General features: G+C 41.1%; 1 protein-coding gene across 1 annotated transcript; it reads left to right on the top strand.

The window, feature by feature from the left end:
- Nucleotides 1-1,456: 1,456 nt before the first annotated feature.
- Nucleotides 1,457-16,331, top strand: LOC102202457 (protogenin B-like). Its single transcript, XM_005727993.1, has 19 exons — nucleotides 1,457-1,650; nucleotides 2,195-2,494; nucleotides 6,032-6,176; nucleotides 6,314-6,447; nucleotides 6,536-6,832; nucleotides 7,047-7,206; nucleotides 7,337-7,584; nucleotides 8,164-8,328; nucleotides 8,538-8,843; nucleotides 9,520-9,705; nucleotides 11,356-11,451; nucleotides 11,728-11,914; nucleotides 12,080-12,207; nucleotides 12,331-12,501; nucleotides 12,876-13,058; nucleotides 13,780-13,903; nucleotides 14,039-14,171; nucleotides 14,266-14,361; nucleotides 14,455-16,331. The coding sequence occupies exons 1-19, from the start codon at nucleotides 1,584-1,586 to the stop codon at nucleotides 14,830-14,832; spliced, it is 3,504 nt and encodes a 1,167-aa protein (XP_005728050.1). The 5' UTR covers nucleotides 1,457-1,583; the 3' UTR covers nucleotides 14,833-16,331.
- Nucleotides 16,332-16,337: the final 6 nt, after the last annotated feature.

Below are 16,337 nucleotides of genomic sequence, written 5' to 3'. Positions count from 1 at the left end.
GGGTTTTGAGAAGGTGACCAAAACGTACTTTTCGCATAAATTATTAGTACTGAGTAAACACTTTAGCACATGCTATTTGCCTGACAAATGATTTTGAGCCTTGGGTTATGACTAGAAGGCTTTAAATGATTAAATCAATAGTTAGTTCTAATCAATACATAATTACACTCGTGTCTCCTCATTTGATTGGATATTGGATTTTGGCGATGCATGTTTTTAAGTAGTAATCCTCTGAAATCGGTAAACATCCATTCATAGATGTAGCTGAGAAGGAGAGTGTGATATGTTTTGTGAGGGAGCACAGTTACCAGCTTGATGACTTTATTTACCTGTGCCAGTGGAGGGAGGTTTTGCTGATACAGCGTGGCTGAGCTCACAGCTGGAGTCCATTGTATTGCGACTGAATGAGAGCCTGGAGACAGGCGGGCCATTGTCAAAAGGCACAGTCGCTGGATCAATATCTGAATTCATTAAGCAGCTGACTAGTAGCCATCAATATCTCGTCATAATTACTAGGCTCTACTATAGGAGCAGATGCTGTTCAATATGAACTTATTAACTTCTGGTAACTGATAATTCAAACGTTCATCTTATTTTGTTGTCCAGAACATTTGATCTATTGAAACATGGGAAACTGGTTGTTGATTTCTGATCAGTGTGTAGGTAATCTAGCCAATGCTTCTGATCAGTGCTTGATGCTGAAATGTTAACAGCCTAAAAGGAATTGAATTCAGTTTTCTATAGGTCTTTATGGTATTTACAAATCCATGAACAAACTAATAGGCATGGAAGGCTGTGTCACATGCAGAGTAAGCAAAAATGGCAAATTACATAATGGAGAAGGACAACAACTGGAGGCCCCATGAAATCCCACGAAACGTTAACAAGTAAACCTTAAATATTCAGAAAGTCTCACTGAGCTAAAAATATGTAATTAAACACAGAGTTAGATTAGAACAAAAGAAAGAAAGGACAACATTATGCCATAACAAAGCAGTCTTTACTTTTACAGATGATATTATTAATACATTAATAGGAATTTACATACTCACAAAGGGTGAAACTCAATGTCACATTCATTTAGCTGCATGAAGTATTCCTGTCTGTGAGATATGCTGTTGTTCAGGTGAGGGCCTTAAAGAGCTGTGATAATGAGCTACATCAGATTTGTAATGCCAAGCAAATTGTGGTCTGTGGGCTAGCAAGGTGTTATTTTTCTTTTTAATGATTTTTCACACTTTGCAAAGCCAGCCAGTGGGACGAGCTGTCTGTATGTGTGAAACCTCGGGGCTAGACCACTGTGTAGGTGTTATAAATAAAAGTATTTAGTTAAAAATAATAATAATTAGAGATTGTCATCTTGTGAGACTTTCCAAGGAGCACGTGGTCATCTGACTTCACTTTTACGCTCGTTTATTATGTGCGCATGCGTTAGAGGGCGGGGTGGGGCCCCCTCTCCCCGGTACCCCAGTAGAGCCGCTGGTGCTATTCTGCTGGCAGAAGCCTCATTGGGGATTTGAGAGCATCACGGAGAGGAGCAGCGTTCGCTCGGTGGGGGAAAAATGACAGAGCACTCTGGATAAATGGCACATTTTAAGATGAAATTTTTCCGGCACTGGTTGCTTTTTGTTTTGTGTCTTCCTTTATCAAGTAAGTGTTTGTTTGTTTTTTAAATTATTGATATTATGGTTGTGAATGAGCTAACTTTTAGCGGTGCTTGACCTTTTCTGTCCACACACCTCTACCGTTGATTGTACATTACGCTTATATTGCCTACAGCCGTTCTTCTTTGAAACAAACTATTTTAGCTCTATTATTTGAACATAGCTTTGCTTTTTGTTCCACGTTGAATGAGATGAGATAAGATGGCATGTCGCTAAACGTTTAACTTTAAGGCGATAAAGCTCCGTCGCTTGGGACCTTCAGCTTTCACGTCAGATACTATTTTCACATCATTGTTTCCCAATGATAAATTGTCCTAACACGTTAAATATTAACATTAAGACTTGCATCTGCTTTTTATAGAGTTTGTTATGTTGAGAAAATACATGTATGTCAACTACATAATGCTGGATGGTCTTTAAAATAAAAATAATCCTGTAATCAGTGAGGTTTTTCTGACAGGTTATAGAGTAAATATGACCTGCTTTAGTCTTCTTCTCTTCTTAATAATGCAGCCTCTCTTTCCCTGTAGGTGTTTTATGTTTTAGCGAGTTGTCCTTCATCACAGAACCCAGTGATGTTACTGTATTACCAAAGGACCCTGCTGTATTGGATTGTCAGGCCCATGGACAGCCTCCAGTCACCATCAAGTGGCTGAGGAATGGGGTTAAGTTGGCAGAAAGTGAGCACATACACTTCCTGCCAAATGGCTCCTTGTACATACCAAAGATAAAGCATACCAAGGAGGATTCAGATGAAGGATTCTACCAGTGCCTCTCCCAAAACAAATTTGGAGCTATCTTAAGCCAAAGATCACGTTTGACTATCGCAAGTGAGTATGGATCTAACTTGGACTTTCTTCCTTTCTTCCATTGATCAGTGTGATGACTGGTTAGACTTGCTGGTGGTATTGACTTTGTGGTGTTGTCAGCATGCAAAAATCACAATGGCAAGTTCATGGACAACAAACCTGGAAAGGGGAGGCAGATGTACCTCAGTCCCTCTGCTTTTATTTTCCTGGGAAGATCCTCTGAAACACAAGCTTCTGTGTCAGAATTAAAAGCTGCCAGTCCAGTGTTAAAATCACTGTAAAAGACCGCTAAATGTAGATGGGGGGGTAAATCTAAAGGTTCATAAATACTCCATAATCAAGCAGACCAGGTTTTCTGTATTTTGACTAAGTATCACTCACACATTTTATGGTATGTATCCTATAAATAGTGCCAAAAGTAAGGAATTATCAGTTCCTTTCTTTAAATATGAGTGGACTATGGTGGTGTGTAATTGACGGATGGTCTGCTACCCCAAGGAATCTCTGAAAAGCATTTGCCTTTAAGCCTTTGTTTGGAGTGCCCCTGGCTGATCCAGAAGAAAAGGCCTGATCCTGGGGCATTTATTTGTCCACATATCAGTGGCCAGGACAGCTGTGTCTATACAATGGGCCTGGTCTACCATGGACACTTTTCATAGTTCTTAGAAGGGGATATCCCATGACGGGTGTCATGGAAACTAGTACTGGCCTCTGCAATATACTGAGAGGGCACTGGGGTTATAGAGATTAGCATTAATACTCAGCATTAGAAAAAAAACTACAACTTCAATCCAAGAAGATGAGATTCAAAGCAATAAAAAATGTTTTACAATTTATTTGCCCAGTACGGACATTTAGAGAGGCATCTACACGTAAACCTGATGGGTTAGCAAACAGAAGCTAGTGCATGTTCCTGTCACTGGACATTTGATGGAGGAAAACAAAAGTTTTTTTATGTTTGAATAAATTCATCCCCACTGTTGACTTTCCACCAAAATGCACTGTTTGCAGTTGTTTTCTATTTAATAAGAATTTCTAGAAGTTGACCACTTAAAAATATTCCAAAGTCAAGTTTGGTTTGGGATTCAGCCATTGTCTGTGAAAGGGTTAAAGGTTTTTGGTCAGCTGCAGGCAGGGGAGTGGAGGATGGGGCTCCTCTGTGCTCCCCTTCTGTCCAGAGGTCCTGGGGTCAGGGGTCAGCTGGGGAAAGGCTTTGTGATGTCACAGGCCTGCTTTAGCTGGGTCGGCCTGCTGTTCTTCTGCCCAGCCCACAACCCCTTTCACTGGATCAGCCTCTCTGTTGCCCTGTCAAGCACAGCGCTTTTGTTAAAGAAAGGCCAGTTTGTCATGTGAGTGATTGAGCCTGATCATCCACATAAAAGGAGGCATTTTTAAGGTTATTTCTTTCACCAAGTCCCCAATTTTAACAAATCCAAGAACTGGAAAGATGTCAGAAATCACGTCTTTCTGAACATTGCTTACAACAGTTGATTCCAAATGGTGTGCCACAAAAAATTATGAATGCAGTTGAAATTTACTACATTAGTACACAAAAATGCTTACATTTTTTATTTTTTTTTAAGAAAGATGGCATTTCTAAGTTGGTAAAACTCATCAGTTAATTGCTGGGAAAACAACACAAATCATGTAAAAGGAATAAAAGTGTTGGGAGAAACAGCTGCAAAGGCCAGCTAGGTTTTCTCACACTTTTGTGCCTTCATCTGACAATCAGAAGATCTGATTATATTCCAGCTGGCCATAGAAACTATTTCTTTTGCAAATATGAACACAGGTGTGGCTTTAAATTTTGGCCTGCCCTTTGATATGTATATAAAATCTATTCGCAATAGTTCAGATCATTACAAGTATCTCATTTGGGGGAGGGAAAAAAACCCCCACATTTGAATCACCAGGTCTCTTTGGTTGACCAATGGTAAACTGGCTTCGATCCGGCCAGTTTGGGCTAAAATGGAATTGACACTGGGTTGCAGTGCACTTTGACCTCTTTGGAGAGACCTTTCTGTTGTTTGACCTAGACATTGATCTGCAGTCTACAACAGAGGTGACCATATTAGCAGATTGGCCACACCCTCCATCTACAAGAGCAAAACCAGGTGGTCAGCATCGTATTGTTAACGTCCTACCAGACGCTGTGTGTGTTTTCAGGATGTCCACCAGCTTGCCTTGGTGTCAGAAATGGGAGCATGTGGCTAGTAACAGACTTTACAATGAGACAAATGATTGGCGACTAAATAAGTGTATTTATTTTTGTGATATTTTGCCGTTGTACATTAACCTTAAACCAACCCCTTATTGCAAGTTCAGAGGAACAATTCCCAAATCCATTCAAAAAGCAGTCTTTAATTCGGCTCACAGATACAGAATCAAAGTTTTATTTGTTTGATACTGATGAGACGAGAGTTTAAATTGAAGCATTGCTCTTCAATTATTGATGTTCTAAATCCCAGAATCTGAATGTGGAAGTTTTAGTGGGTAAACAGAGCATTGATTTCCTTTAACATGATATTGACTTCCTTCCTGTGAGTGAGGGGGCAGGGAGATGGTTATCACCTTAATAAATGAAGATCATTGATCATATCTTGTAGCCTTCAGTTAAATGCAGATTGGTGGTTGTTTATTTGTGGTGGCTATTAAAACACGTTTCGGAAGTGCATAAATAAAGAGTGCACTGTTTTTGTAATTTTAAAGTCGATTTAAATGACTAAAATATGTGTAAGAAAAGCTAATTGTTGCATGTGTGTGCAAAAAAATAACCACAGCATTATAGTTCAGCATTGTTCGACATTTCTCATGTCTACTTTTGTTTACAGTTTTGTTTTTTGTTTTTTTTGTTTTTATGTGAAGTGAATTGATTACTTTTCATATATAATAATGCATCATTCAGTGTCATTGTTGGACTGATCCATTGATTAGGCCAGCTGGTCAGAAGAGGACCTCATAGCTCATCTGCACAAAAATAAAATCAGTACCTTTCATCTAATCAATTACCATTCATCAAAGTCAGGGCATTGTATGCATAATGTATATTTTACCAAAAGAAATGCATTATATTCATCTGGTACTAAAACAAATTAATTAGTTGAAATTGGCCCTAATTGTGTGGTGCTTCCACAGCACGGTGGCACGGTGGTTAGCACTGTTGCCGCACAGCAAGAAGGTCCTGAGTTCAATTCCAACACCAGGCCGGGGTCTTTCTGTGTGGAGTTTGCATGTTCTCCCCGTGTTTGCGTGGGTTCTCTCCGGGTACTCCGGCTTCCTCCCACCGTCCAAAGACATGCAGCTTGTGGGGATAGGTTAATTGGATAATCCAAATTGTCACTAGGTGTGAATGTGCGAATGAATGTGAGAGTGAATGGTTGTCTGTCCCTGTGTGTTGGCCCTGCGACAGACTGGCGACCTGTCCAGGGTGTACCCTGCCTCTCGCCCTATGACAGCTGGGATAGGCTCCAGCGCCCCCCGCGACCCTGAAAAGGATAAGCGGAAGCGAATGGATGGATGGATGGATAGTTGAAATTGATTGTTTAATTTTTTTCACAGGTATCTCAGAGTTTGTGTTGCATCCTGTGCCTGTTGTGGTGACTGTGGGCTCTGTGGCACGATTCTCCTGTGCAGTCATCTCAAGCCCACCTGCTACCATAACCTGGGAGCTAAACCAAAGGACACTGCCACTGCAGACAGACAGGTAACTACAGAAACATAATTATAACTTATTTAGGCACATTTTTATCAGTTTATTTTTTAGCCTACAGCTCCATCTTCTGTTGGGTTTCACATGAGCGTTCTAGCTTGACCCAGACTGTATGTTTTGTATGTTTTCAGAATAACTGTTTTGCCAAACGGAGTTCTTCAGATTCACAATGTACAACTGGAGGATGCCGGACACTATCAATGTGTGGCAACTAACATCGGTAGTGTGTTGAAGAGTCGAGAGGCCACACTGACAGTCAACCTAGGTAAATTAATTGCACTGACTGCATTTTACGAATGAATGTTAAGCACTGTCATTCCCTGACTTTTTTTTGTTTACATTTTCTTGTGAAGATGCAGGCCCTAAACTACGTCAGAGACCCAGAATCATTGCTGGACCTCAAAATGTGACCGTTTCTCTTCACCAAACGGTGGTGTTGGAGTGTGTGGCCACAGGCAATCCCCGGCCCATCATCTCCTGGAGCCGTGCTGACAGTAAACCCATCGATGTGTACAATGCAAAAGTGTTGGGCAATGGAAACCTGGTTATTACTGATGTCAGTACCAAGCACAGCGGAGTCTACGTTTGCAGGGCCACCACCCCCGGAACCCGCAACCACACCACTGCTGCAGCCAACCTCACAGTATTGGGTAATGATCAGCCTTTGATGATTACGCCACAGATGTCTTCAGATCACATCTTTGGCCTGGTTCTTATATTCAGTATACAGACTCATAACTAAAGGTTTTGCAAATGTTTATACATCCAAGTAACAAACGTGTTAGGTGCAAGATGCCACACAGTTAGAACTCCATGGCTTAATAAAAGGTAACCATTAGTTCTTCTGTTATGCTGTTGTTTCAGTGCCACCAAACATAGTTGAGAAACCTGAGAGCCAGACCCGTCCGAGGGCAGGCACTGCCCGGTTCATGTGCCAAGCAGAGGGAGTGCCTACACCTCGCATCACCTGGCTGAAGAATGGAGAACAAGTTCACTTAAATGGGAGGATTAAGATGTACAACAGGTAAAGTATAGATGGGAGATTTGGGCTCGCTTAAATTTTATTAAACATTATGAAAGACAAACCTGCTTAAATAAGCTGGCTTCTTTGGCTTTGCTGATTTTTCTTTTTCCTTTTTTCTTTTGTTTCATAGTAAACTGGTGATTACACAGATCATTCCTGAGGATGATGCCATCTATCAGTGTGTGGCAGAGAATGAACAGGGATCTGTGCTGTCCTTGGCTCGCCTTATTGTTGTCATGTCTGAGGACCGGCCCAGTGCTCCGAGAAATATCCATGCTGAGACCATCTCAAGCTCTGCTATCTTACTGGCTTGGGAGAGACCTTTGTACAATACGGACAAAGTCATTGCCTACTCTGTCCATTATATGAAGGCTGAAGGTGAGACAGAGAGGAAAAAGATGGTTTATTTGATTGTTCTTATAATTTGGGCCTTAAAAGGCTGACGGGTCTACATCTTTATGCTGCATCACACTCTCACATGATCAACTTTCCTTGGTGAAGGCCATCTGTTGCTGCTGCACAGCGCAGGGGTCAAGGCAACTTCACTTAAATAACAACAGGCTTAGTCAGCCCTTTGTCCACTCCCTAGCTCATTCTGCTCGGACTTAAAGGGACGGCGAGCTTTAAAAAAAATCAGTTTTGCAAACTAAAGTTGTAAGATTGTATCCACTTTAACCATTAAAGTAATAGCTGAGTTCCTCCAATAAATCATGTCTTTTAGATGTTAAACTGGGTTTATTTTATGCAGGCTGGAATCAATTGTATGTTTATCATTTTCATTACACGTTTACACAAAAAAAGAGAATTCAGAAACTTTTCTTTCCAAGCACTGATTGTTTATAGGACGCACACTTAACTACCAAGTTAAACTCGCTTTATTTTTTTTCACTCTTGTGTGGATAATCTTACCCTAATTAATGACTTGCTGTATGATTATTTATTTTATTTTTTTTCTAGGTCTAAACAACGAAGAATACCAAGTTGTTATTGGCAACGACACTACCAGTTACATCATCGATGACCTGGAGCCAGCTCGAAACTACAGCTTTTACATTGTAGCTTATATGCCAATGGGAGCCAGTCGAATGTCAGACCAAGTCAGTCAACATACCCTGGAGGATGGTAAGCTTGAAGCGCTTCCAACATTCCTCGCAGTAAATCATTTTGGTAGTTAAGCTAGCTTGTATGCAAAGCATATTTTGAAAGGAAATTAGCAAGATTGTAGTGTTATGAATCAGATTTTTATTAAGAAAATTTGGTTGATTTGAATAATAAGTAGAAAAATCTCTAGTTTTTAATACATTTTCTATATCCAAATTTTTTTCCTGCAGTGCCTCTTCGTACTCCGGAGCTGAGCCTGACCAGCCAGAGCACAACAGACATCCAGGTGAGCTGGCAGCCACTGCCAGCCAAGGTGAGCCGCGGTCGTGTGTCTGCATATAGACTCTCTTATCGCACAGCTGCAGACAGCACCGTCACATCTGTAGAGCTACTGCAGAACAGCACTGAATACCTGCTGGAGGGGCTGCAGCCTGACACCATCTACCTGCTCCGCATGGCCGCAGCCACCCGAGTGGGTTGGTGTGAGCCCTCAGCATGGACATCACACCGTACGCCTAAGACCTCCAGCAACAAAGGTAAACCAGCAGAAGTCTGATAAAGGAAAAAAACGTACATTTAGCTGCTTTAAAAAAAACAAAAAAGTCTCTGCAGGCTCATCACATGATTGTGATTCTAGTTTATTCCTGTTTTCATGCAGTATAAAAATAAATTAAGTTTAAAAAGCAAATTAGTAAATGCTGCAGCAAAGTGAAATCAGATGGTGTTTAAACGTGTAACTAGCAGAACCTTTTTTCTTTTGTCGCATTGCTGTTTGGCTGCTCTTTGAAAACCAGGAGACTAGAGTTCATGCAGAGTGGCTAGCGTATGACTGGAGTTTGCTGTTTTAGCATTGTCCCACAGTCTTTGTGTTGGTTACTCAGAAACCTTTGCCCTTTGCTGTCAGTGATGCTAGATTGGCCTCAGTCACGGGTCATAAAGAGAGGGCCTCAGGCATCTATGTGGGGGAAAGAATATCCTATTTTCATAGCCTGATGTGCTGGGGAGGTTGTTTTTTTGTTTTTGTTTTTTTTCCACCAGAGCTGAATTTTAGCTTTATATTTACACATTGTTGTAAAACACTAAAACCAAAAGGGAATTCTTGGTTTGACTGCAGCGTCAATCCATTCTTTGGCTGTCCTGTTGTTATTTTTGTTTTCTGTTATGTCAGTAGTCTCATAATTCTCATGAGTGCTCTCTCTGCCGCCTTCTTAGTGCCTTCAGCCCCTATTCTTCAACTTGAAGCTTTAAACTGCACCTCCATTGTGGCACGCTGGCAAAGCTCCCTTGAATCTGTGGCTATTCAGGGCTATCGTCTGTGTTACCATGAGGAAGGACAACCAGAGCAGCCCGACATCCAGCTGCAGGCTCAAACCAATACGTACACGATTGGTGGCCTTGGTGAGTGTGCCTAGAACCCAGGAGTAAATTAAAAAAATGTTTACGATTAGTGAATTTCCTTTATCTGCACCTGTGCTTTGGACAGGAGACGGCAGAGAGTGATGGGCCGTTTTTGCATCACTCAAATTTAATTCGATGGGCAGTCGGCTTCTGCATTTGCATTTCCATCCCCTATCCTGATCGATATGTGCTGACCTCTCCTGCCTAACCAGCAGTACTCTCCAGTCAGGCTGGAGTACGAGGCTCCCAGGTTTAGAGGTCAGGTTCCAGATGTCCCTCCCACCACTACTAGCCATCTCGGGCCTTGCATAATTATGCTTAGCCATTGTGTTTTGTCCAGGGCCAGACGTGGCATGTAAGACCCTGGCCGCTACCCTTTTTTCAGATGGACACTAGTGCACATGAACAAAGACCAGAGCATGACCTCTAGCCATGGGACAGCACACTTGGATTAGTACCCTACCCCACCAGTTGTCTCTGATGTCCATTTAAATAATCTACAGATTTAAAAAAATAAAATAAATAAATAAATAAATAATTTATATGAATTAGTCTTTGAGCACAGTTTGATTTCTAAGTCCCAAATAAGCTGAAACAGGAGAAGTTTACATGTTTCTGTTTGGAAATCTATTTGTGTTACTAACCTGTCTAAAAATTCAAAACTCTTCAGTATTATTTAAGTTTAAAAAATCACAAGTGGCTATTAGTCTGATATTTCACAATATCGCTGAACTTCTTTTGTTGCTCCAAGTTTAAAGCTGTAACACAAAAGCGATAGAAAATAACAAAAGAGGCCCACCTCCTATCCCACAGTCCTGCTCCTGGATTCTTTCTGTTCTTGGCCTGACCCGGGGACCTCAGTCAAACCCCCCTCCTGTCCCATGGGCCCACAATCCCAGCAGCTGAACGCTGCCCCTACCCCAGCCCCCACAACAGGCCTGGACATATTGCCTTCACTGGTCAATACCCAAAGGATGACCTTTCACTCCAGAGGCATTACAGATTTTAACGCTCCCTAAAAGCATCCTGATTTAGGTGCTGAGGAAAAATGGTAATTTCTCAAGTTAAAATATGCAATGTGACAGAATATTTTTCAAAGAAAAGTTCTGACCTTAGAGGTCTTGTTTACTTCAGATTTTTTTTTGTGGCTGTCCTGAATGTCTTATTCAAATATTTTACCTCATCCACCTTTGTTTATTTCTGTGGACATCAGTAATTTGTATTGTATATTGAAGCAAGCTTGTGGTGTCAGAGCTTCATAGTTGTAAAGTCAGTTAAGTGCAGAATCATGTAGTGACAACATTCATGCTGGAGATTTGAGCGCGTCACCTTATTTACATTGGCTTGGGCCTGGTTGAGCTTTCTCATGGTCGTTACACATGACACCACGAGACAAATGAAAGGTTGGGGTGACTCAGGAGGCCAAGTATTGTCCATACATGGGGGATGGCCAGTTAAGACCAGCAGTTACCCTCCTGCAGCTAATTGTCCTTATGTCCCCCTCTCACTCTTTTTTTTTTAAAATAGATTATTAACCACCATGATCTCTCAGCCTTCAGCTTTGCTAGACAATATTTTTTAATTATTAAATGTTTTTATTCTAGCAAAATGTCCATTAAAATGGCTAAAATCTGAATATTATCTTTCCAGATCCACGGAAAAAGTATCACGTCAAGATTCTGGCTGTCAGCAAGGTTGCAGATGGTCATCAGAGAGACCAGACCATCAGTACCCCGGGATGTGTGTGTAAGTATTGGTGTAAATCATCCATTCCCAAAGACTGCTCTTTTGTAGCCAACCCAAACCTTTATGTGAAAATCTTGTCAACACACAAGCCTTAGATGAATGATTTCTTCGTGTTTTCATTCATTCAGTTTGGTCTTCTGATGATGGTCTTGTACAATATAGTGTATTTATAGTAAATGACTTCAGTGCTTTCATGGCTGACACTAAAAATGAAATACAAACTTTGCCTGTAAAGTAAAAAAAAAAAAAAGAGTTTCATGTTCTTTCCTCCTTTAGCGGCTAGAGACCAACTTGCAGCAGCTCCTCCACCTCCAAATCAAGTCACTGTTTTGGACGGCAATTCATCTGCAGTGTCCCTGCGCTGGAGTCATCCTCCTTTCCCCTCTGGCAAGGCTGTCAGTTATACAGTCCGCTGTACACCTGTGGGCACTCACAACGTCTTTGCAATACGCTACCTGCAAACGTAAGAACCTCCCAAAGGCATGAGAATTGAAGCCTGCTTTTAGTTTGGTTTGATGAGTACATCCCTTTAATAATTCACATCTTGTATTTCATGTAATTTGTGAGAATGTATTCTGGGCTATTTCCTGCCAAATTGCCATGATGTGGGAATCTTGTTTCTCTGCAGTACGAAGCAAAGTGTGACAGTTCAGAAGTTGGATCCAAACACTCGTTATGAGTTTGTGGTGCGCCTTCATGTGGACCAGATGTCGAGTCCCTGGAGTTCTGTAGTTTACCATCAAACCCTCCCAGCAGGTAACAAACTATCAGTGCAATGTCATTTTACTGTAAATGTGTTTCTTTCTGTTTCTTTCTGATCATTTCATCGCATATTTTTCACCAATGTACTCAGAGTTGTTCTGTGTTCTGTGTGCCTAGCACCAAGCCAACCTCCCGCAGGAGTGCGAGTAACTCTGATTGAGGAAGACACCGCTCTGGTGTCCTGGAGGGAGCCCACTGAGTCCAACGTGGTGATTACACGCTATACCATCCTGTATGCTTCACAAAAAGACTGGATTGCTGGACACTGGCAAAAAGTCCAGAGAGAGGGCAAGTAGTTTACTTTGTTTTTATAATGTGTTAAATAAGTTTTTCAGAATAATTCTTTGGGGGATTGAATGATCCAGCCAAGGTTATTGTAGTTAAATCAAACTAAACTAAAACTGAGTGTGAAAAAATGTTTCACACCCAGTTTACCACCTCCTTCTGGTATACTTTACCTCTTAATTGCATATGATGATGTTGTCTTTGCCTCCATACTTAATTAAAACATACAATGAAAAGTCCCAAATTTATGATCTCCTCGTTTGTGACTGAAATATTTTGCAAAGCAAAGTTGGACAAATTGGATCTTCTGGTGTTCTAGTTCTGTACCTCTCAGCCATGATCTAATCTCTACTGTGTGATTGTGCTGTCATTTATAGGGAGTCATACGATGGCCTTGCTGGAGAAGCTGGAGCCAGGAAATGTCTACCTTGTAAAAATAGCTGCCTCCAGTGAGGTGGGTGAAGGTCCTTTCTCTGAGATCGTGGAGCTGGCACCGAAGCGAGGAAACGTCCACCGAAGCAAAAATCCCAGACACTCTGACTGGTTTCCAGATAGTACAGGTCAGACATGCTTTTATCTGGCTTTGGTTTCTAAGGCATTGCATTTCTATGTCTGAAATGAAATGGACTGAAAATCCGCTGTGGTAATTGTGTTAGGATTGTGTCTTTAGGTTTAATTTCAGTTCATTTTTATTGAATGGACATTCCTTTTGTTGACAAAAACTACTAAAAGAGTGAGATGAATCGCAGAAGCAAAAACAAAAACTGTGGGATGTATCTCACTTCCAAAGAACTTCCAAAATGCACATAATGTTTTATTCAGTAAGACTCGAAACAAGTGACTGATCCCATAAATTCGACAGGAAAGAGTTTACAGAGGTCTGGGCAAAGGCCTGTCCCATATCATCCAGTCCAGTGTATTTTGATATTTAAGGGGGGAATATAAGTGTTTTTCTAATAAATGCCTGGTGGACTTCACTTCAAGTACTGCATGCAGTATTGACGGTGAACCACAAACATGCAGGCTTGTTTAACAGGAGTTTGAATAGAATAATAATAAACGGGTACGGCTGCTTTCCGTCTCTTAGATGTATTTTAAGTTCCATCCATCCATCCATTCGCTTCCGCTTCTCCTTTTCAGGGTCGCGGGGGGTGCTGGAGCCTATCCCAGCTGTCATAGGGCGAGAGGCAGGGTACACCCTGGACAGGTCGCCAGTCTGTCGCAGGGCCTGTTAATCCTGTAATATAGCAGATCTTTAATTGTTCTCTATTTATCTTCCAGTATTCTCTGATGGTCTCTACCACATAGACCAGAGGTCTATGACGGGGATCATCGTTGGTGTGAGCATCGCTTTGACCTGTATAATTACATGTGCTTTGATTCTGATCAGTAAGGGGAAACAAAGGTACTGATTATCTGTATTTCAAATGATGGAAAAATACTTTCATATATAATATATGCTTTATTATATGATCATATAATAAAGCATAAGCATTCTTTCTGATATTTATATATTTATTGTCATTTGTTTAACTAATAGAAAATCTTCCAGTCATAAAGTCATTGCTGTAGGAGCTCCTGAAGGTCCACGTTCTGGTTTTCCCAGTGAACGGCATTCGGAGAATATTGAGGCCCTTATACCCATGATGAGTGATCACTTCATAGATGCTAAGGTGAGAAACGGAACAGTAAAAAGGGTTCTCGTGATTACATGTCTGTTGAGAAAACACTCTCATGTAGTTTCCATACGTTCTCTCATTTTTACAGGGTGGATCTAGTATCATCATAAATGGTACGGGTCCAGTCAGCAGCAAGAAGTGGCTGCTTTTCAACAGAGAAATCAGAAATCCAGCTGACAGCGATGTAAGTGATGTGGCATTGTTTTTGCTTACTCAGCTTTTTCCCCAAATGGATTTTTCTTTTTGAATCTTAATTTAATTTTGTCCTCATCTTCAGATCGAAACCAGAGCCAGCTTGTACGAAGCTGGCAAAACTGTTCTGAGATACGAGGAGCATCTCGGCTCAGCGCCCTTGCCGCCTTCATCACGAGAGATCATCTATGGACCTCTTCGCTCAGAGAGCTCTCACACCAGTGAGGGCAGCCAAGAGACAGGTGACTCTGGACACTACTCCAACGAAGAAAGCAACGAAGAGATGAGCAGCCCGTCGAGCAGCCGAAGCTCTAGGCCTGAATCTTTCGGGCCAGACGACAGCATCGCAGTCTTGGAGCTGAAGCAGTCGTTCAAAGTGGAAAAAGAGGTTGATGCTTCCTTGCTTCGCGGCATCTCAGAGGCTCATGTGGTCTCCAGTACTTGTCAAGCAGCCAGCTGCTAACATCATCAGGCCTGCATCTGCTCTCCCAACAGCCAGAGTCATGCCACTTCTACCTCATCCGCTTCCCGAGTGGAAGCCCTTTAGATATCTCCTGGGAAACGAGGGACCAGGAATCCTGCTGCTGCAAAGGAAGATGTGTGCGTTTGCTTTGGACTTACCTCAGGATTTTGTATGAACATTTGTCCTAACATTTTTATTTCCATTTTTTAAAACGACTTCCTACCTGTATTTCTGTGTTTGGCATGGTCTGTCCTAAACCAAAACTCACCCACGATGAATGTCAAAAAAGAGAATGTCAGAAATGTACTGCGGTGCATTTTCATTATATTTAACTACTTTCCACTGGAGCGGAAGATGTAGTTGAGCCTTTTTAGACTGATTACCTACCTCAGTGTTCTATTCTTTATATACATTACTACCTCCTTTTTGTTTTTAACCACCTATTGTGCAGTATTATCTCTGACTCAGGGGACAAAGTGAAAACACTTCATTGCCACGTCTTGTTACCGTGTTCGAAAGTTATCGCGTAGTTTTTGTTTTCATGGTTGAAAGGGCTTTCGTTACATGCTGTTTGTCTTTGAATCCTGTATGTTGTGAAGATGAAAAGTGAATTCAGTTTTTTTCAAACCTTGTAGAGCTTTATCAAACAGTATTGTTTGGCATTTCCAGTGCACTGAACTTCAAGCTTTAATAATGCCTTAACGTCAAAGGGCTTTGCGTACTTTATATGATGACATCCAAAGACGGGAAAAGTTATACCCAAAGAGTTTTTGATACTACAGAAGATATTCTAAGGCAGCCAAAAACTTAGTAGATTTACATAAAGGGTGTACTTGCCCAAATTTTGCTTGTGCCAGTGATGTAAATTTCCCTTTAGAACACTGATTTTCCTCTTTGTAAATTTTATTAATGCTTTATTCTGGTGAAAGCTTTAGCACGAGTCTCCGGGGCTTGTTTCATTTGCCTTCTAGACCATTGCTGAGTGCAGCGGTGATGCCGATGCTATTATCCAAAGAGTTGTCTGCTTCCTCAGATGGGTACAGCCTTTTTTCTTTTATTCAGTCGATCCTTGGTACGAAAATGTTGATGCCAAGACCAAAGATCCAGTGTCCCAGTGACAGATGAGGTTTATATTTTTCAGAGAATCATCTGTCACCATTCACAAATATTGCCGTTTGGGAAAGACTTCTTTCTCTCTCCACAATGTTTCCTGTCCAGGTGCGACAATGAAGGATTTTGACTATCATAATGGAAACCCTATGTGTGAAGAGCAACATAATCAAATTTTGATACCTTTCTAAAACAAATAATGCTAACCAAAGAATATTGATGTGTATTATTTAGTAATTTTCTTTGGTTTTCATTTACATTATATACATTATTTGCATTTAAATGTGATAATATCTGTGGGTTTGGTTGCTGAAAAGGCATTTTACATAGGGTTTTTCTGTTTTAAGCTTGAGATGTCAAAAAACAGTGCTTATCACCAAAAAATGTTTTTTACC

The sequence above is a fragment of the Pundamilia nyererei genome, unplaced genomic scaffold (assembly GCF_000239375.1).
Source record: "Pundamilia nyererei isolate P.nyererei 1_Seehausen unplaced genomic scaffold, PunNye1.0 scaffold00027, whole genome shotgun sequence".
Taxonomy (NCBI): domain Eukaryota; kingdom Metazoa; phylum Chordata; class Actinopteri; order Cichliformes; family Cichlidae; genus Pundamilia; species Pundamilia nyererei.
This window is presented reverse-complemented; position numbering and strand designations above follow the sequence as displayed.

What these genes read in the sequence shown, in the direction of transcription:
- LOC102202457 (XM_005727993.1), top strand. Translation starts at nt 1,584, where the DNA reads ATGGCACATTTTAAGATGAAATTTTTCCGGCACTGGTTGCTTTTTGTT. An exon ending in TAAGACCTCCAGCAACAAAG is followed by an intron (nt 8,844 to 9,519) that starts GTAAACCAGCAG and finishes CCGCCTTCTTAG; the next exon opens with TGCCTTCAGCCCCTATTCTT. An exon ending in ATCACTTCATAGATGCTAAG is followed by an intron (nt 14,172 to 14,265) that starts GTGAGAAACGGA and finishes TCATTTTTACAG; the next exon opens with GGTGGATCTAGTATCATCAT.